The 23503-nt window shown below is 50.3% G+C and overlaps 8 protein-coding genes across 8 annotated transcripts; 3 read left to right on the forward strand and 5 right to left on the reverse strand.

Annotated features, from left to right (window-relative positions):
• Positions 1-137: 137 nt before the first annotated feature.
• Positions 138-1241, forward strand: ACHE_40904S (ketoreductase; the record flags this gene model as incomplete). The annotated part of the gene is made up of 2 exons (XM_043279155.1): positions 138-314; positions 378-1241. 2 exons carry the CDS (start codon positions 138-140, stop codon positions 1239-1241), a joined length of 1041 nt encoding a protein of 346 aa, XP_043136862.1.
• Positions 1242-5593: 4352 nt separating this feature from the next.
• HXT1_1 (sugar porter family MFS transporter) lies at positions 5594-7486 on the forward strand (the record flags this gene model as incomplete). Its single annotated transcript, XM_043279156.1, has 4 exons — positions 5594-5795; positions 5852-5964; positions 6019-6943; positions 7074-7486. 4 exons carry the CDS (start codon positions 5594-5596, stop codon positions 7484-7486), a joined length of 1653 nt encoding a protein of 550 aa, XP_043136863.1.
• A 4011-nt stretch (positions 7487-11497) lies between these two features.
• ACHE_40906A (putative phosphatidylinositol-3,4,5-trisphosphate 3-phosphatase) lies at positions 11498-13431 on the reverse strand (the record flags this gene model as incomplete). Its single annotated transcript, XM_043279157.1, has 3 exons — positions 11498-13209; positions 13268-13352; positions 13429-13431. The coding sequence occupies 3 exons, from the start codon at positions 13429-13431 to the stop codon at positions 11498-11500; spliced, it is 1800 nt and encodes a 599-aa protein (XP_043136864.1).
• Positions 13432-13889: 458 nt separating this feature from the next.
• ACHE_40907A (uncharacterized protein) lies at positions 13890-14312 on the reverse strand (the record flags this gene model as incomplete). The annotated part of the gene is made up of 1 exon (XM_043279158.1): positions 13890-14312. The coding sequence occupies one exon, from the start codon at positions 14310-14312 to the stop codon at positions 13890-13892; it is 423 nt and encodes a 140-aa protein (XP_043136865.1).
• Positions 14313-15369: 1057 nt separating this feature from the next.
• On the reverse strand, positions 15370-17412 carry ACHE_40908A (pentatricopeptide repeat protein; the record flags this gene model as incomplete). The annotated part of the gene is made up of 2 exons (XM_043279159.1): positions 15370-16767; positions 16828-17412. 2 exons carry the CDS (start codon positions 17410-17412, stop codon positions 15370-15372), a joined length of 1983 nt encoding a protein of 660 aa, XP_043136866.1.
• A 346-nt stretch (positions 17413-17758) lies between these two features.
• LSM4 (U6 snRNA-associated Sm-like protein LSm4) lies at positions 17759-18299 on the reverse strand (the record flags this gene model as incomplete). Its single annotated transcript, XM_043279160.1, has 3 exons — positions 17759-17920; positions 18032-18223; positions 18297-18299. 3 exons carry the CDS (start codon positions 18297-18299, stop codon positions 17759-17761), a joined length of 357 nt encoding a protein of 118 aa, XP_043136867.1.
• A 372-nt stretch (positions 18300-18671) lies between these two features.
• Positions 18672-20405, reverse strand: hat1 (histone acetyltransferase catalytic subunit HAT1; the record flags this gene model as incomplete). Its single annotated transcript, XM_043279161.1, has 4 exons — positions 18672-19659; positions 19709-19973; positions 20040-20315; positions 20387-20405. 4 exons carry the CDS (start codon positions 20403-20405, stop codon positions 18672-18674), a joined length of 1548 nt encoding a protein of 515 aa, XP_043136868.1.
• Positions 20406-22065: 1660 nt separating this feature from the next.
• On the forward strand, positions 22066-23387 carry ACHE_40911S (Mn(2+) transporter ATX2; the record flags this gene model as incomplete). The annotated part of the gene is made up of 3 exons (XM_043279162.1): positions 22066-22115; positions 22194-23150; positions 23204-23387. The coding sequence occupies 3 exons, from the start codon at positions 22066-22068 to the stop codon at positions 23385-23387; spliced, it is 1191 nt and encodes a 396-aa protein (XP_043136869.1).
• Between the last annotated feature and the right edge of the window lie 116 nt (positions 23388-23503).

A 23503-nucleotide genomic window follows, 5' to 3' on the forward strand; every position in this document is an offset into this window, starting at 1 on the left:
CGAAGCTCCCGTAAGCCGAGGATGAACATGGCACGTGCGCCAATCCCCCAACATTTTGGCGTCGGCTCAACTTTTCTGCCACGACACATCACCGCGCCTTTGTGAACATCCATCTCAATTGTTCACAAGCAGACACAATGGAGTTCCTATCCAAATACTCGGACTGTCTGTCTAACTGGCAGTTCCATGTGACCCCTGGCCCGCAGGCCGTGGCTGCGCTTGGTCTGCTGTCCACCGGTGCTTTCTACATTGTCTGGAAGGCGTTGACCTTTATTCGCGTCATCCTGAGTCTGTTTGTGCTTCCTGGAAAGCCTGTATGTCATTTCATCGCCAATTAGATGATTCAAGACATTCTGACTGATGGTTGACAACTACAGCTCCGCTCGTTCGGTCCCCAAGGCAGCTGGGCCGTAGTCACCGGAGCATCCGATGGCCTAGGAAAAGAATTCGCCCTCCAACTCGCCCGCTCCGGCTTCAACATCCTCCTCGTCTCCCGCACGGCCTCGAAGCTAGCCATCCTGGAAGATGAAATCAAAGCCAAGAACCCCTCCGTGCAAACCAAAAGCGTGTCAATGGACTACGCCCAGAACAACGACGCCGACTACGCGAACCTCAAGGCCGTTATCGACGAACTCGACGTCGCAGTCCTGATCAACAACGTCGGCAAGTCCCACAGCATCCCCGTCCCCTTCGCCCTGACCCCCGAAGATGAAATGAACGATATCATCACCATCAACTGCACGGGTACCCTGCGCACCACGCAACTCGTCGTCCCGGGAATGGCCCAGCGCAAGCGCGGCTTGATCCTAACTATGGGCTCGTTCGGCGGTCTCCTCCCCACCCCGCTCCTGGCAACGTACTCCGGCAGCAAGGCCTTTTTGCAGCAGTGGTCGACAGCCCTGGGCGCGGAGCTGGAACAGCACGGTGTTACTGTGGAACTCGTGCAGGCGTATCTGATCACATCGGCCATGTCGAAGGTGCGCAAGACCAGCGCGACGATTCCGGACCCCCGCGCGTTTGTCAAGTCCGTTCTGGGCAAGATTGGACGGAATGGTGGGTCGCCGGGGTATGCGTATAGCTCGTCGCCGTACTGGAGTCATGGACTCATGGCGTGGTTTCTGACTTGTGTTGCTGGCGTTATGAACAAGACTGTGCTTGGGCAGAACAAGGGCATGCATGAGTCGATTCGGACGCGGGCGTTGCGCAAGGCCGAGCGCGAGAAGGGGAAGAAGGCTACTTAGTTGTGATGTAGGCAGGTGCCATGAGATACTAGCATAGGTGATACGAGTAGAGATTATGATGAATGATGGATAAGTTAGGATGGTTGAATGTATTCTAAGCTAATGTGACAAGACATTTCTACTTTCAATGAAATGTTGCATGAAACAACAGCCCAACCATGTATAGATCCATTACCAAGCCACGATTCTGAAGTCTATGAGGCAAACATACGCAAGTTTTAAATGTTGCTTGGGCTGCCTCAGCCCTGGAGGATGTGTAAGGGAGCACGGCATGCTATATATACAAACAAATGTCGAGGATATCACACCAAGGCGAATATTAGTCTTAATAGTCATATCAAAATCTCCCTATTGGTAATGATCCATGTCTGCCACATAGCCAAGTGAAGATACCACTCTGTGTATGTAGTAGGGATATCTTTTGTCGGGCGTTCTCATCATCATCCATCCGATTGCTTTCCTTATATGAGAGGCTATGAGCCCGCGCCTCCCAAATCGTTCTATACATCATCGCCAAAAGAAAGTCATTTCATATCAATAGAATATTCAAGTGCTCGTACAGCTCTTCTGATGGCATTGCTTGATGAAAAGAATTATATCCATGCGATGTCCGAATTTTGGCTGGCAACATGCTCCCAGATAAAGTAGCCAACCAAAAACGACATGGGCTATATACTTGCATTGATGGTCATCATCCGCTCGAATGCGTACTCTGGAATAGTCAAGCAAGCCAAATGATGGAGTTGTAAATATATATTTCCCGGCCAGGTCACTCTTACATTTACTAAGAGAGATCAAACAGTATACAAAAATGCCCAATCAACAGACCCATGTTGTGATTCTCCAATAATATGGTACGATGACAAGCCATCGCCGGATTCGATATATACGACGTTACTCTGCCACCAGAAGCATACTATATACTGCAACTCGCGGATAGAAGCGTTGCAAAAATGAACGGGCTGGAGTGAAAGCCTTTCTCGGTAATCGTCGACTAAGCATGAAACGAGTGTATGGAGCAGGATGTGGAGTGTGTACGAAGCGAAAGGAACAACGGTGTTTTACCAGTAAACGCCAGAAATTCGGCGCTTGGTTTGCGATTTAACTGATTTTACCACGCACCTTGCAGGTTGTCCATTAAGGCTAGTATATAACACACAGACCGCTATGCTAACCAACTACCCACACCTGCTTCGACTGAAGTAGGTTGCTAGCAAAAGAAGCGCGACGAAGCAGTCAACCAACCACCGCGGAGTCGAGCGTGTTTTCATCCTGTCGGAACGGGCAACGCTTGAACGCTTCCTCAGTCTCAGTTTCAAAGCAGATCTACTCCCCGAGTTCACATTGTAGTAAACGCAGAACATGTCCCTTGTAACCTATGATCAAAGGGATGACAAAGACCTTGGGCGAGGTTTGGGTTTGGGTTTGTTGTTTTTGTTGACGCTTTGTCCTATCCATATTGCGTCGATGTGGCATATGGCAACCGGAGAAGACAATGTCTTAGTTGAATGGGCTATGCACCGGTCTTACGGTCCGAGGATGGTATATTACGTATGATGAGTTCGAAGCAGTCTCTTGCAATACTCTTGCAATGCGACTGGGGTAGAAAGCACCGAGCTGAAGCGGGAGAGGGCAAATGATATGGAAGAGCTCGTACAGGAATAACCTCTGGCGAATGGCATCACTGTCCGAGGCAACATGAATTACATGTGCTTGGACCAACAGTCCTGCCACGAATATGGCGTCAAGGGACCTGAGGCCATCCGAATACAAGTCCCTACATGAGGGGTAACATCAGCTAACAAAGCATCGTACATCATTACTACAATCGCACGCCTGACAACACATGGTAAGCATGACGTAGGGACTCAATAAGCAACGCAAACAAGCACTCCATCCTGCACTCCATACCGAGAACTCCATATGGAGTCTCGCGGTGCGGTGCGGAGTGTACCGAACCGACTCTCCATCTCCATACTCCAGACGCACGATGCCTGCTCGATGATATAGCCATGGGGTTCCGCTCCTCCTCCATGAGTAGGGTTGCAGTAGCGTCAACGGAGAGAGGAGTGTGGAGGATGTCAGCATAATTGTCCGTCTTTACTCCGTTCCGTTACGTTTCTCCGGAGTTATGGCAGGACTTCGGGGGAATTAGTTTAGTCAGTGGTATTAGTGTTTGGATGGTGCTTATCAGCGTTTGAGGTGCTAGTGTAAGCAAGGTTTGGCGAGTCATGGATCCTTGTTTGTTGTAGTGTTATGAATTGTATTATGAATCCGATTTTCAGGGATTTTACAGTTCTTCTACGGAGTACAAAATACTCTGTGATCTACTGTTATTCTCTACTTTGTACATATCAAGCACGAGTACTCTGTACTCCGTGCTCCTTGAAAAATTCTAGGAATGCCGTACGGTATCTCACAAGCCATTCGGACCGACACGGACTTAGCACCAAGCAGGGCTAACCCGGACCGACTAAACCAGACTAGCCTGATACACAATAAAAACGGCATCCCGACCCGATGCAAATTTTCACCGCAATCCGAAACGGACGGCGCTAAGCCCGACAGAAACAGTCTTAACGAGGAAAAGTCACACCATACCGGACTAGTTCCGAATGATCGGCTGGTTGAAATTTTTGCAAGGTTGGGATTTGCGGTTTAGCAAAGCTTGTCCTTTTTTGTTTGGACTCTGTGAATGCGCAGTGCATTCCGTAGAGAAGAATGGATTTTGTAGATGTAAAATAGGACGCTTGATATTGTGAGAGTACAAGTATACTCATGTATAGCAAGATTGCAAGCGTGTAGGATTTTAAGACAATCGGAAGAGACCGATACGGCATGATCGGCACCGGTGTGCACAAACGGCAGAATTTAACCAACTCGGCACACCGACGGCCTCCCGATCCCGAGCGGTCCCCGATTCCGACCAGTCCTCCCAGGGGCACACTCGTCCGTTATCAGAGATTTCGTGCTTTTCTGATAACTTCAGCATGTGTAGATATAAAAGACATTCCTCGTCTCTCAGATTTACTAGATTCTTCTCTTTCCGCCTCTTTCCCGGCCTTCTCATGCTATCCGGACAGTACAAAGTGCATCGGCTCGATAGACAAGGCTCGGCAATGCCGAGAAACGGATCAACTAGAATAATAAGCTAAGAAACCGGCACCGGTCGAATCCCGACCATATGTGCGGTATTAGAGTATCCATCCGGCAGGCAAATTGGAAGCGAAGTCTCGGCACGAATACCTAGCCCAGTAAGCGACTGGTGATGATTCCGTCAAGAATGCAGAAAGGGGATCAGTGGGGCGTCTACTTCTTTTTCTCTCATAGTACTCTGCTTACACAGGGAATACAAAGTCAAGGACTCGTTCATGCTTGTTTTGCATTGGCTTGCATTCCGGTGTTTTGGATGCCCCTTGCGCTGTCTGATTATGTAGTGAGACTTAATAGGCAATGTTTGTTTACCCGTAAATACATACGGAAGGCAAATTGTGTGCCCGAACCAAAACCGTAAGCTTCTAGAATGCCGGTGCCACGAGAGAAACAATAATGTCAGCAGTTAGGTAACAATATTGGATGTGGAGCGTGCGGTCACGCAACTATACAAATACCCCGTAGCTGTCAGACTCCAGATTCTGTATGTAAAGTATGCCGAAGTAAAGAAGAGCAGAATCGCAGAATCCGAAGAGAAAGAGTCGGCATGGCCGTATACTATGCATACGGCATGCCGGTCGGTATAGTAAACATAAAATATCTCATTTCATGCCCGAAGTGTAATAACGAGGGTAAAGTAGTCCTGACGCATCTCCGGTTCTCCACGGCTCTCTCCACCATTCGTGTGGTTTTTCCCCGAATTCTCCCACCACTTGCCCACATTTTACCCTCCGCTCGTTTCTCCATACGGCGGAAATGAAGCCAATCCGTTATTTTCCCGACTAGACTACCAACTCGGGTATCCATTTCTGTCTGCCTCTCGCTTCGGGCCAATGACGGCCTCCGACTCAAGCCTTGCATGAGACAGGAAACATCTCCAGCCGGTGCCAGATGGTTCCCTCCCTCGTTTTTCCCCGTGCGTTTTCTCTGTGACCAGTGACCACGGCATTTCCCCCGGAGAGACCCCGATATCCACAATTTCCTTTTTTTTCTTCTATTTTTCCCGTTTCGTAGTTCCGTTGGCAGGTCAGGTCCCGGTTGCCGATGGGGAGATGAGGTTGTTTGGATTGCGGGACGTTATAAGAATGTCCCGGTTCCTCCCTTCCTTTGACTTTTTCTTTTCCCTCCTCTATCCCTCTCTTCTTCTTTTGTTTGTCTCGTTTTATACTCTCCCAAAAGGTCTGGGGTAGATAGACACAATGGGTGTTCCCAAGTTCCTATCCAAGCTGCAGCCCCCGGCTCAGGACAACTCCCAGTCCTCCACCCCTGCTCGGTCAGACTCGACTGCCGAGAAGGACACTGGCATCATTGATGACAGCCCTGTCAAGTATTTGACATGGCGGTCCTTTATGCTGGGTATCTGTGTGTCCATGGGTGGTTTCATCTTCGGTTACTCGACTGGTAAGCCCTACCTTCCTGTCCTTGGCTTCATGGCATGATGCTAACCGATAGGACAGGTCAAATCTCCGGTTTCACTACTATGGACGACTTCAAGCAACGATTTGGAGAAGACATGGGTAATGGGGAAATTGGTTTCAGTAACGTCCGGAATGGTTTGATTGTTGGTTTGGTATGTACCCTACTTACCCAAAAGGGCTGAGAAGAATGATACTAACGTATGAAGCTCTCCATTGGTACCATGGTTGGAGCCCTGGTCGCCGCCCCCATCGCAGACCGTCTCGGCCGCAAATATTCTATCTCCTTCTGGGCCCTCATCCACATGGTCGGCATCATCGTTCAGATCGCCACAGACACCAAGTGGTACCAGGTCGCCGTGGGTCGTCTCGTCGCCGGTCTGGGTGTCGGTGCCCTCTCGTCCATCGTTCCCATGTACCAGTCCGAGTCTGCACCCCGCCAGGTTCGTGGTGCCATGGTCAGTGCCTTCCAGCTGTTCGTCGCCTTCGGTATCTTCATCTCCTACATTGTCAACTACGGCACCCACACCATCGCCTCGACTGCTTCGTGGCGTATCACCATGGGTATCGGCTTTGCCTGGCCCCTTATCCTTGGTATTGGTACTCTGTTCCTGCCTGAGTCGCCTCGTTTCGCCTACGGCCGTGGTCGCTTCGAGGAAGCCCGCAAGGTCATGTGCAAGCTGTACGGTGTCCCCTCGAACCACCGCTGCATCGCCCAGGAGATGCAGGACATGAAGGACAAGTTCGAGGAGGAGCAGAGAGCTGGCAAGGCCGCGTGGCACGAGATCTTTACTGGTCCTCGCATGTTGCACCGTACCATCCTTGGTATTGTGCTTCAGTCTCTGCAGCAGTTGACCGGTGCCAACTTCATCTTCTACTTCGGTAACAGTATCTTCGGAACTATCGGTCTGGACAGCTACATCACCCAGATTATTCTTGGTGCTGTCAACTTCGGTATGACCTTCCCGGGCCTGTACATTGTCGAGCACATGGGTCGTCGTAACTCGCTCATTCTCGGCGGTGCTTGGATGTTCATCTGTTTCATGATCTGGGCTTCGGTTGGACACTTCCAGCTTGGCGTTAGCGACTCGGCTGGTAATGTTATGATTGCCTTTACCTGTCTGTTCATTGTCGGTATGTTTTTCCTTCCCGCTTTTCCCTTCCCACCTTTGCTTTTCCGCAACCCTCCCTCTCCGCCCCCCTATCCTTCTACCCACATCAACACAACTACCCCATTCAATTCTTAAACTAACTCATAATTTAGGCTATGCGACTACCTGGGGTCCCATTGTGTGGGCTATCTGCGGTGAGCTCTACCCAGCCCGCTACCGCGCCGTCTGCATCGGAATCGCAACCGCCTCCAACTGGACCTGGAACTTCCTCATCTCCTTCTTCACCCCCTTCATCTCCGGCGCTATCGACTACGCCTATGGCTACGTCTTCGCTGGCTGTTGCTTCGTTGGCATCTTCGTCGTCTACTTCTTCGTCAACGAGACCCAGGGCCGCACCCTCGAGGAAGTCGACACCATGTACGTGCTGCACGTCAAGCCCTGGAAGAGCGCCTCGTGGGTGCCCCCGGAGGGCATTGTACAGGATTTGCACCCTCATGGCGATGAGAATGAGAAGAAAGGGGAGGAGCAGCAGGAGGAGGCTGAGCCGATTGAGATTAGGGAGTAGATTCCTTGATCTTTTGGGGTTTTGGCTTGGTGTTTCATTTTGTTAATTTTTAATGGGTTGTTATGCATATATGCGTATGAGTATGGGCTATGATGGCCATGTTCATGGTTTTTCTTGTCTTATATATATCAATTTTTCGAAGATGTTGTAACGATGGCGTTGGGTTAGGATACCAGTCATAATTCGAATGTATACTATTTCTACTCAATTCTTCAATGACGACGCTATAATATAGCTATACTGGAACTCAAGTTAGTTCTGAAGACATTAAAGAACAAGTGTCCAAATCATCAATGTTGATCAACTCCCTAGCCCTCTATACCTACCCTTTTTCATTACGGGCGAAAGGCGACCAAATGCTTGCTGAAAGAAATCCAGGCCTTCCCCCCCCCATTTTTCTACTTGCCATTCTATTCTTAGGCTTTTGTCCTAGCTTATCTATACGTTCTAACAGACAACGATAAAATTTCCATGTCCCACTCCGAGATACCGCTTCACCATTGTGGTGTTCTCGACTACAGACGGTAAATCCTGGCTTTAGAACACTGCTTAGTGGCTTTATAGTTGACCAGGGCGTTTACCAGCTTTCGACACATGTTGCTTGTAGGGCTGCCTTTGAGCTCGAAACAGAATTGTGCGGAGCGAACTTGCCATCTTTCGCGGGCCATGGGAGTAGGGCCGGCAAATCGCGGTGTTTTGCAACTCTGTGCCGAAGTAGGTCCTTGTTGGTGTAGTTAGACCGTCAGATCGTCGCATTGACCACATGGGCGGAGGCGGAATGCATGCTGGGTTTGGATGTGTTCTTCCCCAGCTCTCAATGACATTGAGCACACCCTCTCACAAGTAAAACAGCATCTGGCACATTGGCCTTCGCCGATGGGTAAGATGAAGTGTAATTCGCAAATTGGAGGTTGCGCAAGCGAAATTACCTATAATAGATAGGGCTGGCAGAAAGAAATGAGTGGCTGCAAATGTAGTCAATAAGGTCTCCATGGCGCTTGTCGTCTTTTGGCATTGGAACTTCGGGCTCCGATTTGACCTGGTATTGCTCATATAAACAGACTAACAGGCTAACATGGCTTCTTGATTGTATGACTTTGCATAAGGGGCAATGTATATCTTTCATTGTTGTGATGGTTTTTACTGCAATCACACTTGTGCTAAGTTGCGCTGGCCTTTTCATCAGTGTCACCGCATATGTGCAGCAGTTTTATCGCCTCAAACCTTACCTGTGAAGAACTGTCTACTGACTGAGTGAAATGCTGCATAGAATTAGCTCTGAATAGTACCCAAGCATCTGTATCGAGCTTTATATCTGCTTTCAATGCAGTGCTTGACAGCAAAGGCCATGATGCAAGGGATTCATAAGATGTATGCCTCCACAATTCTGAAATAATTGGGTCTATCTCTAACCCATTCGTCATCACTGTTTTATCTTGTCATGGATCTCTTACACAAAGATATAACAACTGATGTTTTCTTTGCTTCCCCTCAAGCGGGTTTGTCTGCTTTACCGGCTTTAAGCATTTCTCCAAACCTCCTCTCTTATTTCCAGTTCATACTATGTGGACTGCTCATCAACGAGAGAATTGGTCGTTTAGCCTCAACAACAATGATATTTGTCTCCAGCGCGTGGGGCTCCCATGAAAGAATGCGTAATCCGGTTTTCCACGCAGAATACGCTTTCGAAATTTGTACTTGATTGACAACTCCCACTTGGGTTCGACCTGAAAGAACAACCAACGGCTTGGCCTCCGGAGAGAGGTGGTCTCTGATAGATCCAAAAACGTACATGAGGATCAGGTTTAGTGGAATTCTCACTCTCGCTTCGTTTGCGACATCCGACCCACTGTCCCTAACCCTCAATTCATGCTCTGGGGAGAGTTCCGCCATAGGTGAGCAAGACAACAAATTTTGACTCGCATCTTTAGACTGGTTACCTACATCTTTCTCGCTTGTCACATCCAAAAGTGATGATGGCTCTGGATACTGACAGGCGTGCTTGCGTCCTCCCTAAGTCAACTGGATATCTTGCCAGCATAGGCATTTTAGGCTTGTTGATTTGTCCATCTTCAGTTGCCATAGACTAGCGCATAACCAGTTAGGCCAAGATTCTGATCTTTTCCGGTTGCCATATACCAGATCGAGATTATATATGGTGAAGGTTCTAACACCAGCCCTCGACCCACAAGCAGTTTCAATAAGTAATTTTTGGGCACGAGGAACGGCTCAATCCCATGAGTGGCATCTCTTTATCAAGTCTGCTTCTAAACCATTGATTTAGTTCTTGACTGTAACATTTAAATCATGAGCCACATTTTCAACTTGCAGCTCTGCTGACAGTCGTACTGCCTGGTTGAAGGAGCCAAGCTTGCGGTTATCCTCTTTGTCAGAAACGCTATTATGAACATCAATGGAGAATAGTGTACCTCTTCCGAGGGATATCCTTTGTGAGTAGGCCGGCGGTCAGGGCAACCACCTTGATTGCTTTATAAAGGGATCCAGCACCGGCAGGGCGTATGGCCTGGAGCTGACCGCGACCTTTGAGCAGCTAGCAGATGACCGGGTTGCCAGACATCTTCCACCGGATCTGGCGGCCTGGGCGAGGACCGCCGCAAGGGAAGTGCTGTGGGTCTGACCTAGGCGTAGTGCCCACATTAACAACAGCTTTGTCACACACATTGGATTATGTTGTGGGCTTTCGAGGGACTCCAGAAACACCACACGGTCGTCGTTGGGCAGGTCTCCGCACGAGATCTGTTAGTGCAAAAGAACAAGCTGGGTCGGTCTCCTTGGGGAGGGACGCTAATTTCTTCTCCTTCCCGAGCCTCAGGGCGATCATGGCCTCTATCTGTTGGACAGTGCGAGGGTCGGTTGCTGTGCTCTTGAGTCGTAGCCGGACACAGCGCCAGCATAAAGCACTCCAGCCTCGTGCACCCCCTGGAGCGATCTCACACAAGGCAGGTACCATTGGTCTGACACAGGAGTAACGCTCACACCAGCAGGAGCTTCACCACGCACGTCGGCTTTGGTGTCGGTCGCCAAGTTGTTACATACCCATATAGCCCAGCAATTGAAGGGGTTCAGCTTTGACCGTAGTGGCCCGGCCTCTCCAGTACCAAAGACCATGCCCTAAATTCCTAGGCGAGAAGGATATCTCGTCTCTGTACCTTTTCTTTAATATTGATCTGATCACGGAATCTGTCTGCAAACTGATATTGTTGGCATCTTAAGGGCTTACTATGAGTTGACATTGGGTCAGAGTCAAGAAGCAAACTAGAATGGAGAGAGAGGGATCAATCTCACTTCTTGCCCATGACCAACCCCCTACCAGGCGTCCCAGCAAACGCGGATCGGGGCGTGGGCCTCCCGGGTCGCGAAGGCGCCTGTTTCGGTGGATTGCGTGCTTTGTGGCCATTCGATCCTCTGCCTGGTATCCAAGCATCCCCTCCGCAGTACGTGGATTGAGATGACTTGGCCGGGCGTAGGAGATGAGGGGCAACTTATGAAGGCCAGTATGGGCCTCCTCATGTTGATTGTTCCAACAACACTTCAAGTAATGAGTTACAAAGACATGAAGGGTTATTTGCAGATACTCAAGAATAAGCAGAGGGAGGTCGACACCGGCAGCATTAAACCAAGTAACATCATTCTCACGGACAATAGATGACAATATTGATAAATCGATGCTAAATAGGATGAAATTTCTAACAGAGGGGAGAAATTGAGAATTGGATGGGATGGAAAGGACGCGATAGAGTGCTAGGAGCGAGAGGAAGAAGAGGAAACCCTGGCTCCAGTATATGAGTGGCTTTAAAGGTAATTCACTCTTGATGGTTCTCATTTGAGAAATTGTGGCCAGCTGCCCGGAATTCACTTCTGTACATCCGGCATAAATGTTGCATAAATGCTTGATTGAGTATTACAATCCATATATACTATTTCACCCAAGATTGCCCTGTGCAGCTGGTATAGTGTTGACTATATTACATTATCCAAAAGAATATCCATCTATTCCTTATCCGCCTTATTCCCAGAATGCGCCTGTACACCCTCCAAATCCCCATTGCCCTTATTAGCATTAACGTTAATACTATCCTCCACCGAAACACTCGGCGCAGCACCAGGCGCAGCACCAACATGCGCCTTGTGATTCCTCGTCTTCCCCGGCCCCAATTCATCCTCACTATTCGCCAAGCTAACATCCTGGCTCTCATCCGTTTGCTTCCTCAATCCCAGTTCTTTCTCCAATCCATGGAAGGAATGTAATGTGGCTGATGCAGCCGTCGCAGCCGCGGTGCTAGCACCAGTGAGCCATGGGTGCTCCGTCTGAACAGTCAGGCCCTTTGAGCCTCGCTCGTGTTGGTGGTCTGTTGCCTCTGCGATGCGCTCGCGCGGGACGAGGTTTTCTTTATCCATTTCCTGCTCGTGTTCGCGGAGGGGCCCATCGCTGGGATCCCGGTGTTGGCCGCGCCAGTCCGCTGGTTCGGTTTCAGGGATTGGTTCGCCGGGTTTTGGCTCAGTGACTGTTTGGCCTAGGGCCACGGGCGCGATTACATCGCCTCCCTTGGTATCCTTTTGCAGGCCTAGTTCGGAGGGTGGTGGGTAGCGCCAGACGACCTTCAAGCGGTCGAGGGCTCTTACCCCCTTCTTTGTTGTTCCTTTGATACCGTCTAGCGCCTCCCAGTCGGCTTCGAAGACGTTGGAAGTGTGTTGGTCGCCGCCTTCGAAGTAGGCGTTGAACCAGATGTGGGCGATGGAAGTGACCATGGCCCAGCCGGTGTAGGCGGCTTTGCTGCGTCGTTCGAAATCGATGTTCACGTCGGAGCTCGGGAGGATGACGGGTTTGCTGGGTCGGAGGAGGATGGCATTGATGCGTTTTGTAGGCGTCGAACTGCTGGATTGACTGGTGACGGTGGATTCTGTAGAGGGCGCAAACAAAGACGCAGGAGACGTTGCTGACACAGCTGACAGAGGTTCTTGGTTGTCGTCCTTTTTCTTACCATTGCCATCCCCATTCTTCCCGCCATATAGCGTCTTCCCATCGTCGACAACCGTCTTCTCACTGCGATGAAACAGGTGATAGCACTTGATCTGCTTCCCCTCCTCAACAAACCCCTCAATCGCGACCTTGACCCCATCTCTCAATCCCCAAACATGTATCTCAAGAATCTCCACAGGCCGTTCAACATACTTCTTATTCATCGACTTCGCCCACCGATCAACATATCCCACCCACCGCAGCTGACTGGGAATACTAACCCCAGCCCCAAACCCACTCCGCATACGCCGTTCCGTAAACCGCTGAAGCGCATCCTCAAGTTTCCACCCCTGCTCGCTGATCAGATAACTGCACGCGACAGTCCCACTGCGCCCTTTCCCAGCCTTGCAGTGCACGACCGCCACTCGCTTCCCTTTACCCGACGGTTTTCCGTTCTCGTCTGTATCCTTGGAGCCACTGTCGTCTAACCTTTGCACCCAGTTCCGCATACTGGCCATCATGGCCGGTATAAGCGCGAACGGCGGGGGATGGTGGTCTGGCCAGGGGAAATGGTGGATTCGTCCATACACCTCCGAGTCAGGGTATCCAGTGCCCTCGGCCCGAAACTCCCATATGCACCACTCGGAGCCATGTTTCGAGTCGAGGAAATTAACCAGGGCGTCGAGGGGATTGCGGTACGCTCGTTTGGGGAAGTTCAGGGAGGGGCCGGAGGTAGCGATGACTGGGTCGCTAGGTTAGCTGTGTACTCTACTCAGAGATGCAGAGTAGAAGCAACGCACTATCATCCGTAACATAGCAAAGATCCAAGCCAGCCTCGGGATGTTGCAATCGCGGACCAGCGACGATTTGTCGCAGGATCGACGCCTAATAACCGCCAAGGAACAGGTCAGTCTCGGCGAAACAGGGGCAGCAACGGAGGAAACGGGGATTTCTGACGTACCATGCTGCAGAACCCTGCCACTTGAAGGTGCTATTAAGATCGGGGAATGGAGTTGCACAGAACCTGCGAGTTTGCGTGAGTTTCCAATCGCTGGTTTGTTTGCAGCGGCACACAGCACGGGATGAGAGGAGATGCCGGCGCACATACCATTTCAATAGTTTAGGATCACTTGTAGAAAGGGGTCGTCGTATATATAAAATGTACAGTAAGGCACCAGGATACGGCCACGATGGCAAAAGAAGGCCAGCTGAGAAGATGGAGAAACGGAAGTCTTCTGTGTTGGCGGGATGATGTCACCGCTCAGGTTTAATATTCAAAGTATCATCCGAAGGCATAACGAGAGACATGAAGTGTATAACAGGCCATATATCCAGACATTAAGCAAATACATATCCTATCCGGCAATTCATCCATAAACATCCCGACCATAAGCTATACAAAAACACATTCAAAGATCACATTTAGGCAACACCATACTGCTCATCAACAGTAATGTTAAACCTCTTCGACGGAGCAGTGGCATTAGCACTGCCAACAGCCCAGAACTGGGCCTCGCCCTTGATCCAAGTATGTTGGACCTCGACGTCCCACTGCGACGACTTGGCAGGGTCGACAATGGCCGAGATCTGCTCGTCGCCGCAGGGCTGGTACTCCTTCTTGCCCGTGGTGCCGGTGCAGGTGGTGTTAAAGCCGGGGGTGTTTTGGGTGCCCTGGCCGGCAATGTGGAAGTTGTAGGTGCAGTCACCGGCGGTGCAGTGAGTGTTGAAGTTGGCGACGTGCCAGGTCAGGGCTGGGTTGGGCTTGCTCTTGGAGAGGGTTTTGAAGGTGCCGGCAAGGGAGACGGAGGAGAGGAGGGCGGTGGTGAGGATCGTGGTGAGCTGCATTTTGGTGATATGTACAGATGCACAGATACAGATAGATTAGATATTAAAGATGAGAAGAATAGTTTGAATAAAGACGAAAGAATAGGAGAGAAAAGAAGCCTTATAAGGAAGCCGCCAAGAAATCCGCTCTCCTGAATTTACTCTTTCGGGACGATTGTTGATCTCTTATTCTTTGACTATCTTTACTGTGCTATATGGTGTGCTCTGGTCTGTGTTTTGCTATTGATACTAGGCTGTGATCTTGAATATCGCTCACTCGGTTGTCCATGCTCAGTTTTGAGCTCAAACATCCCCCGGAATCGTCTGTTCTTCCCCCAAACCCCGTCGATGATCGTAATTTCGGTTATTTATAGCGATGAAGTCAGTTACGTGCAGAACCATACTCTACCTCTGTACGAGTACGAAGGAGGCAATTGCTTTGCTTTGGATTCAAAAATGCGCAATTGACGCCGTTAGAATGCAAGCAATGGAATTTTCCGAGTGCACTGTCAAAGCAATTGCAATGTCTACAGAATACCCCGAGACTACACCAAAGCACACCGACGCCAAAGTACAAAGACAAACCTGTTTGGCCGGAATACTCCGTACTAGAGCCAAGGGATCCTGCATCACACCAATCAACCTCAAACATGCCAAAAACCCAGTCATGCATATCTTGTCCCTGAGATCGCGACGAGTCAGTTGTCCCGCATGTCTCATTTTTGAAATTTCTCCAACTCGGCTCTATATACAACACAGGCAGTTTGATAAGACCATGTGTTGCGGTACTGACTTGCAGACCGACAGGTGCAACAGGCACCTGGCACTGGCACAGGCGCAGAATGGACGGATCACTTGCGATTCGGAGAGTCAGAGTATGGTCTGGTCTGGTCAAACCGGATCCACCGGAGAATTATGCAACAAGCTCGGGTTCCCGACTGGGTCTGGCTATTCTTAGTTCCGAGTCGGGCGCTTTCCGTTGGAGATTCAGAGACATACGGAATAGTCTAGACAGTACAGAAGAAAAGTGTTCTAGGCAGTATCGTACATTTACACAGCATGTATGGAGTATAGTACATCAAACCTTGACCTCTGGCTCCAAACCCCCGGCCTCATGTTCCATCCACCCCTCCTCTGCTTTCCCCCTCGCAATCGCCATCCGTCGTCTCTTCGCCTTTCTCCGCGCCTTAGTGACAGCCCGTCGCTCGTCTTTTGACAAGTTCGGGATAATCCAGCTCTCCTTGGGAGCCTGGACATACCGCGCAAGCGGCGACGAGGGCTTCTTGATCCGATCCTTCGGGACCAATGTATCTCCCGGTTCTTTGGTGCGGACTAAATCTCCCCGGACGCTGGGGTGGTACTTCAACTGGACGGCGAACTTGTCGCTGGACCCGGTACACTGATCGCGGATTTCGGTCTTTGCTTCTTCGTCCGGCGTGAAGCCGCGCTCGATCATGTCTTGGAAGTAGAGATAGGCGGATTCGTAGTTGCCGGCGTCGAGACACATGAAGATGAGGCTTTCAAAGGTCGTTGCGTTGGGGACCACGCCGAGAGAGGCCATTTCCTTCACGACGAACATGGCTGCTTCGCGGTTCTGCGCGTGGCGGCACATGCTGACTAGGGTGTTGTAGATTGTAACGTCGGCTCCCCCCGGGCATAATGTGTACAGGTCCTTGTACAGATCTACCCCCTCGTCCACGGCAAATGGGTCATCCTGTGCTTCATGTTCACACAGCTCGATGACAACCCGGGCGCACTCGGGTGGGATATCATGCTTTGATGCTTTCAACCGCTTGAGCATGCCCCATGCGTCGCGCGGGCGAATCTTCGTCTGGATCATATACATACGGACGGAACGCGTGGTGTTTTCGGCCAGGGCCATGCCAGCCTTGCGCATTGAGCACATGACTTCAAATGCCGAAATCAGGCTACCTGCTGTGGTATGGGTCTCCACGAGATTCTCGTAATCCTTCTGCTCAAGCTTAACCCCGGACTCTGCCAGGAACCCAACCACCGACGCGGCCAAATCGGCGTCTCCCGCACGAGATGCCATAGTCAGGACCTTGGCGCAAATCTCACGGGACGGTTGAAGATACCCCAACTGCACCATTTGAGTCCAGACGAAGCGAGTAGTTTCTTCATGCTGAGCCGTACTCGCGACATCCAGCACATACCGCCATAGTTCCAATGACATGTCATGGCCCTGGTTAACTCGGGACTGCATCAGCCGAGCCACCTCATCAAACTCTTCAAATTCGCAGAGGTTATAGATGAGCAGGCCATGTAACCAATCCTGGACCACAATATCTTTCCTCTCCATATGCGCAATATGATCCAGCGCCATCTCAAACTGGTTTTCCCGAAGAAGACCAGTTACAACCCAATGCCATCCGGTAGGACTTAACGGAAGCCATCTATCGCGCAACGTCCGCAAGATTTCCTGGCGAAGGAGGTAGTCGGGATGCACCGCAAGTACCTAGAACCCATTGTCAACAATGCACTCGTAGAGTATCCTCCTAGCAATCGATCCACATACCTGCAGCGCAGCATGCAATGTCCCCGAATCCGCCGGAATACCATTCTGCTCCATTTCCGTAAGTAACCCACGCAGCACATCCGGCGACCCGCGCTCCGGATCCGCATTCGCCAGAATCAGCGCTCGATAATGGCGCACCCCCGGCCGAACATGGCGCATTCTAACCAACGTATGTAATATCTGCATCGTGCTATGGATTTTAGGTCCGCGGGGTGATGATTCTTTAAGCTTCGATTCGAGATTCGCCGTAGATTGCCCCGCGAGGTTTTCTGGTACCCCGATGAAATGGTCCGGATGTGCGGTCTTCGACGGTCCTGGCTGGGTTTTCCGTTGCTCAGTCGGCAAATCTGTAGTTGAGGCATTATCCGGTGCCGTCTCTTTGCCAGTAGACCCATTGTCAGCACCGGCGGGTTTGCTGCTGCTATAACATCTTCGCGGTAGAGGGGTTCGAGTGGGCAGTCTGCCACTTGGTAGATCTCGCTTTCCCTTGATAAGAGAAACTCCAGGACGTCGCAAAGTTGCTAGGCTGAATGATGGACAGAGGCAATACCAAAGCCCATCAAGTATGAGCTTCCTTTGCGGCATCAGGAGCTGTTGAGGTAATCAGACTTCACTTTGGAATTTCCGGGGAAAATCAGCCAATATCTACGATCACGTGATTCTACAACCACCAGAGTAACAGACGAACACCAAATGGCTAGCAAGTCCTTTGCTAAGTATGTAAAATGCAATTCCGCAGACAGTTCCCATTAAGATAATACAGAGCCATATACGCCAAGGCCATGCTCGACTCAATCCCACCAGACGGACGTTCCCTAGCAAAATTCATTCACAACCATCTCTTTCTCCCCGGGGGTATCTTTCATATCCATTTCTTCTGCAAAAAAAAATAAGGAAAGAAAAGAAGGAAAATGCAGTGATATTCCTCTCCTTAGCTTCCACCTCGCCCTCTGCCCCGACCGCGTCCACGGCCCCCACGGCCCCGGTCACGTCCATCACCTCTGTAGCCACCCCGACCGCGACCAGAGTCGCGGGCCTGTTGTTGCTCCTTGACGATATCAATGATTTCTTCGGGGATCCGTAGGTATTTGATCTAGCGGAGCGGAACGGTTAGCGGGTGTTCATTTCATAGCCAAACAGGTAGCCAGCTAGCCAGAGAAAAATCTAGCTTGTAACCATCAGATACAGAGAACAAAAGACCTACATTGTTTCCCCTCACGTAGACCTCTGGTAACTTGAAGAAGCGGTCACCTTCGGGGCTTGTTTGCACAACCTCCTTCAGCACCAGGTTCATCCAGTTGTCGCAGTTGGCGAGGTGGCCGTTCAAAGTCTCGCCATTTTTGAGCTCGACGAGCATCGGGTGGCCTTGCGCGGCTGTTAGGATGCCCAATGGTAACTGTACAGTGTTGTATGTTAGCGCTTTGAAGCGATGGGTTGGAAGGATGGGTTGGGATGAAGGCGCTGCGTACCATTGTGAGATATGAAGCTGTGATGAGGTCGCAATGGAGAAAATTTGGAGATGGATAGACGCCTCGGCCCGCGCAGGGAAGCAAAATGAGGCAATTAGTGAAAATGGGCTTACGAGATCTGAACTTGAAGCGCTAAATGGCGATGATGACAGCTCCGCAGTGATGACTTTCGCCTGGAGAAATCCGGAAAAAGAGATGGCCCGAGATAGGCTTTATCGCCCAATATTCTAAGCCCACCATACTCCGGAGTACTTGTCCTACGCATTGATCACAATGTTCACAATTGGACAATTGAATAAGACATTCAGTGCTCATACTAAATTACACAGGTCCTCGCTTGATTAGGATATTACACCAATCACCACACCAGCAACCCTACACTTTGGGCCGCTTAGCAGCATCTCCCTCGCCTTCTTCTTCGCCCTCATCGTCATCCTCCACTGTGAATTTCCGCTTAACACGCTGGTCTCTGCCGAGAGTGCCGCTGGGATTCTCGTTGGCTTCATCCAGGATGGCAGTAGACTTCGCCTCAGAAAGTTCCGCGGCTTCCTCTTCCTTAACCTTCAGAGTGTCCTCGCGCTCTTTGAATCCCTTCAGCAAAACCTCGTAGCCCTCCTCGACATTAGTGACAGTCTCTTCGAGTTTCTGGATGCGCTCGCTTAGATCTAGTTGCATCAGGACATCACGAGAGCGCTTGTACAGGCGCTGCTTGAGAAGCAAGCGCCACCAGTAGTATCGACGCTCGTCAGGGTCGTCTGTCTTGTACTTTTTGATCAACAGCCGCGACATGTTGGCTCCACCGGCCTGTCGGTTCTTGACAGGAATCTGGCTCAGGAGAAACATTTCCAAGATGTGAGCGAACTGTGTAGGTGCGATTTTGTAGGACATGCGGATGTCATGGAGGAGTTTGACGGGGATAAGGTCGGCAGTTGGAACGAGGCGTGGCCGTTGCTTTTTGGAGTGTGCTTCGTAAGGGTCGGGGTTGATGTTCACTTTGTGCTTCGTGAATTCAGGATGCAGGATATGGTAGTCCGCTGTATCGCGAAGCGCGTCGAAAGCTTCGTTGGGATCTTCGACGGTGAGCTCGACGATGGTCGGGTCATCGAAGCAAGCGGTATGAATGGTAGTATACATATGAGTGCCATGGCCAGAGCCTTGATGAGGGGGGAGAATCAAGAACTGGGCAATCCGCAGCCGGGACGGCAGCTCTGCAGGCCTGACTTCTTTTGGTGGGTATGGGTCGGTGCTGACGGCAGGCGCTTCTGACTGATCTCTCTTGTAGTGCCACCAGCGGTATGTCGTCGCATATCCAACGATAGAATATTGCGAAGCAGTTGGCGTAGGAGGGGTCACCTTCTCATACCTGCATTCCGTCAGTCATCGCATGGGTAATATTCGGAATGGAAACATACACAAAGTATACCATCCATCTTTCCAGAGTCCACTCGGGATCGTCCGTCTCTAGAGGTGTTCCGGCCTCGATGAATAAAGACACGAAGATCTGCGCGCGATCCAACAACCGTCGCACTTCTGGATCAGCGAGCGATCCAGCCCAGATCTCATATGTCCTTCCTCGAGTGACATAGCTGTGTACGCGCTTTCCGGGAGGTACAAAGTCCTTTCCACTTTCGTCATTTTGAACGGCTTTCTCGTATTCGGGGAGGTTGATGAATGCCTCTGAACATGGCAGCAGAAGTTAGACCTAGATTCCTCACAGAACTTAACAGACTGTGATATACTGACCTTCCGGAACCCAAGGCTTGATGGTCTCCAAAAGGTTCAAAGGTTCTGCATCCTCAACCGCCTTGAACTTCTCGTCGTAAGAAATGTGGACATGCGGGCGAAGATCGTGAGCTGTGAAGCGCAACCGGATAATCAAGCCCTTGTAACCAAAAATCTGCTCTTCATCGCCAAAAATGGGGTAGGTAAACTGTGGATGAAAGCCCGAAAGCGTCTTGGGCTTTTCCTGACCGGGTTGCACAATGGTGATGTGCACGGCGTCATTCGCATCGCAGGACCCTATGAAGGCATTCCGATTAGCTTGGCCGTCATTTGGGAATTAGCGGGGAGATTTGGGAATAGAGACATACAATCGTCTTGACCTGACATCTTTTCGACGAATGGGCGCAAAGTAATAAAGGGTAGGTTGTATGGAGGTTCAATCAAAGTGAAGCAGACTTCTTTTCTCAGACGCCAGCGATGGACGGCGCGCGTGGACCGCGTTGCGCGGAAGCACTGCTCAGTATGACCACTTCGGGTTTAGCTCCGTACTTGAGCAGCAGACATGCAAGCACAAATTTTACAACAAGTAAATCTTTGGCAGGTGAATTATCATTGGTTTTTGCTTGGATTGACGAACTCTTGCATTTCGTAGCTTCCAGATACAATCGTGCTGGATGTTCATAATTAGTAATCCTGCACAAGCTCATCTGTACAAAGACAGTTATGATGTCACCTAATGCCACTATTTTTCATGTCTCACTGACAATGTAAGTAGAAAGAGAGACTTGTGCTTACATTAGTGAATGTGAATCGATTACGGTAATGTCGTATCCGCCTTCAGGTTGTCGTCTAATACGGGAGTAACCCGGAGAACTACGCCTCTTGATAGGAATAGAAATGATCTTAGACTACGGAGTACGATCTAGTTGGTGGATTCCCATAGAATCAACGGCCTTGTTGGCAGACTTTCCACGTACTCAAGTACATGAGGGTGCATAGACGAAACGGGTCATCATGTATAGAAAGGGTTCACCACGCCGTTGTCAGTTGAACAGGGACACCGCAGGTTGCCGCACATAGTAGTCATTAGGAGCGTCGTCTGAAAGATACGCTTTAAACGCTTTAAGCGGTAGAGTCCAGGATGATGCCCGAGCTGCGCTGGCTGGGTTTGGAATGGCCATGTTCGCACATTGGGATATCGAACGGGATCTGTATTCGCCCCATGGAGTCCCCTAGCCTTTGTCACTCTATGTCTCTAGGCATTAGTCGAAACATACTTGAAATCAGCCTTGAGTCCTGCGTAGCTGCCAGATTCTCGTTAGGGTATTTCCGAAGATATGATTTCGAGCTCGAGATACTGCTGAAAGAGCAGCAGCGGGAGTTCGGGTGTTCGTATGTCGTGATGGTTATAGTTAGCATCGCGAAGGTACCGGACATTTCATAAGGTCACTGGACAAAAGCACAGCTAACCATCTATATGGTTTTATGTATCATTCGACATTGTATAGGAATGCTGTTTTTTGATCCTGGTCAAGTGGTTTTCCGAGACTAGACATTCATCTGGTGGCCGGGTCAGCTATCGCTATGGAATTCCTAAAAAGGTCTGTCTTACCTTCTTTCCTCGTCGAAAATCTATGCAAAGAAATACCAGGACATTCATACTTGTAAGATGTTGATGGTTCCCCTGACAGTTTCTCTGGGTGCCCGCGTGGGGCGGCGAATGGAGCCGGTGCCTTACTTAATTTACCCTTCTCCGACTGCGTCGGATCGCAATTCTGTCCCTAACCACCATCACCACCTCAACCACCATTGCAACGACCACATTCAGACCCCTCCCCTTTTTGTGCCTCGTCCCGGAAATACGAGAACGGCGCTGGGATTTTTGTTTCGAATCTACACCCGCCTATCTCGTCGGATTAGCACGCACAAGCCCGCTACCTCCGGGAGAAGTCCCACGCGAACATAACAATCCACGGTGGTTTGGCACCATGATTGAAGGTCTGTAAAGTCCGTTACGAGTGTGGAACTCTAGGGACAAGACGCCATCATGGAGGGTCTATTCACATTGCTCGTTCTGAGCATTGTGATGGCAATTACGTGAGTTTCCAAAATCCAGGGTCTTCATACGGCACGGAAACGGCGAACTAACGGTTTTCTTGATTTCTCTGCTTTTAGATCCTTTGTCGTCGGCTCGTTACCATTGGCATTTGCGCTTTCCGCTTCCCAATTGCGATTAATATCCTCGGTTGGCATGGGAGTTTTGGTTGGAACATCATTGATAGTGATTATTCCCGAAGGAGTCGACACCCTTTACAGTGCGAAATCGCACAGTAGCCGGAAAGACATCAGTGCACGGGCCTTAGGGGTCAATTGGCAGCAGGAGGCACCGGTCGTGGCTGCGACAGTCGATTCGCAATCAGAGAACCCTATTCACCCTCGTTCATCCCTCACATTACCAGGTCTATCCTCTGCACCGGAAAATGCGGTGTATGTTACACACAACGATGAGAATCACGGTCTGCATGGAAGGAAGGAGGATACATCTCAGGACAAGGCAGACGAACATCACGACGAAGAGAGTTCGCCCCATGCTTGGATTGGCGTTGCCCTCATCAGCGGTTTCATCTTGATGTACATGATCGACAAACTGCCCGAATTCGCATCTCCTTCGAAGCAACAGAGGCCACCATATCATATTTCTTTGGATAATTTGGGATCGGGACTGCGGCGAACCTCTTCGCCTTCACGGGAGGGTGGACTACTGGACGCCGCAACCTCGCCCAGACGCAGTCACAGTTTTGCAACCACCACCGGTCTCGTCATTCATGCAGCTGCTGATGGCATTGCGCTGGGTGCGTCAACCTCAGACACGGGGCTGAGCTTTATCATTTTCCTGGCGATCATGGTTCACAAGGCACCTGCGTCGTTTGGGCTTACATCGATTCTGCTGAAGCAAGGGCTTTCCAGCCGTGCTGCGAGGGCACACTTGTTGGTTTTCAGCCTGGCAGCCCCCGTGGGTGCCCTTGCGACCTTTTTGTTCGTGCACCTGATGGGCTCAGGAACCAGTGGGGATACATCAGGCACCCAATGGCGGACTGGAATGCTGCTTCTCTTCTCCGGTGGTACATTTTTGTAAGTCTCCCAACCCCTTTGCTAGTGGTCTAGTGGCTAATAACAAATAACAGGTATGTTGCAATGCATACGATGCAGGAGAACAGCCCGAACTCGTCGTCGCGCGAGGTGCACGTTAATGGATATGGAGACCCGAGGGATATTCCACTCAAATCGGACAAGTCGATGAGAGACTTGATCGCATCTGTCATTGGCATGATCTTGCCGCTGTTCCTCCAGATCGGCCATGCTCACTGACATTCCTTGTTTATCTTTCATCTCTTGGAATTTTCTTGTCTATTTCTTTTCTGTGGTTTATTTATGGCTTAATATTTTTTTTTGTTTAGATACCGGAGTCTAGTTTTGTTTCTATA

This window comes from Aspergillus chevalieri, chromosome 4 (assembly GCF_016861735.1).
Source record: "Aspergillus chevalieri M1 DNA, chromosome 4, nearly complete sequence".
Taxonomy (NCBI): Eukaryota; Fungi; Ascomycota; class Eurotiomycetes; order Eurotiales; family Aspergillaceae; genus Aspergillus; species Aspergillus chevalieri.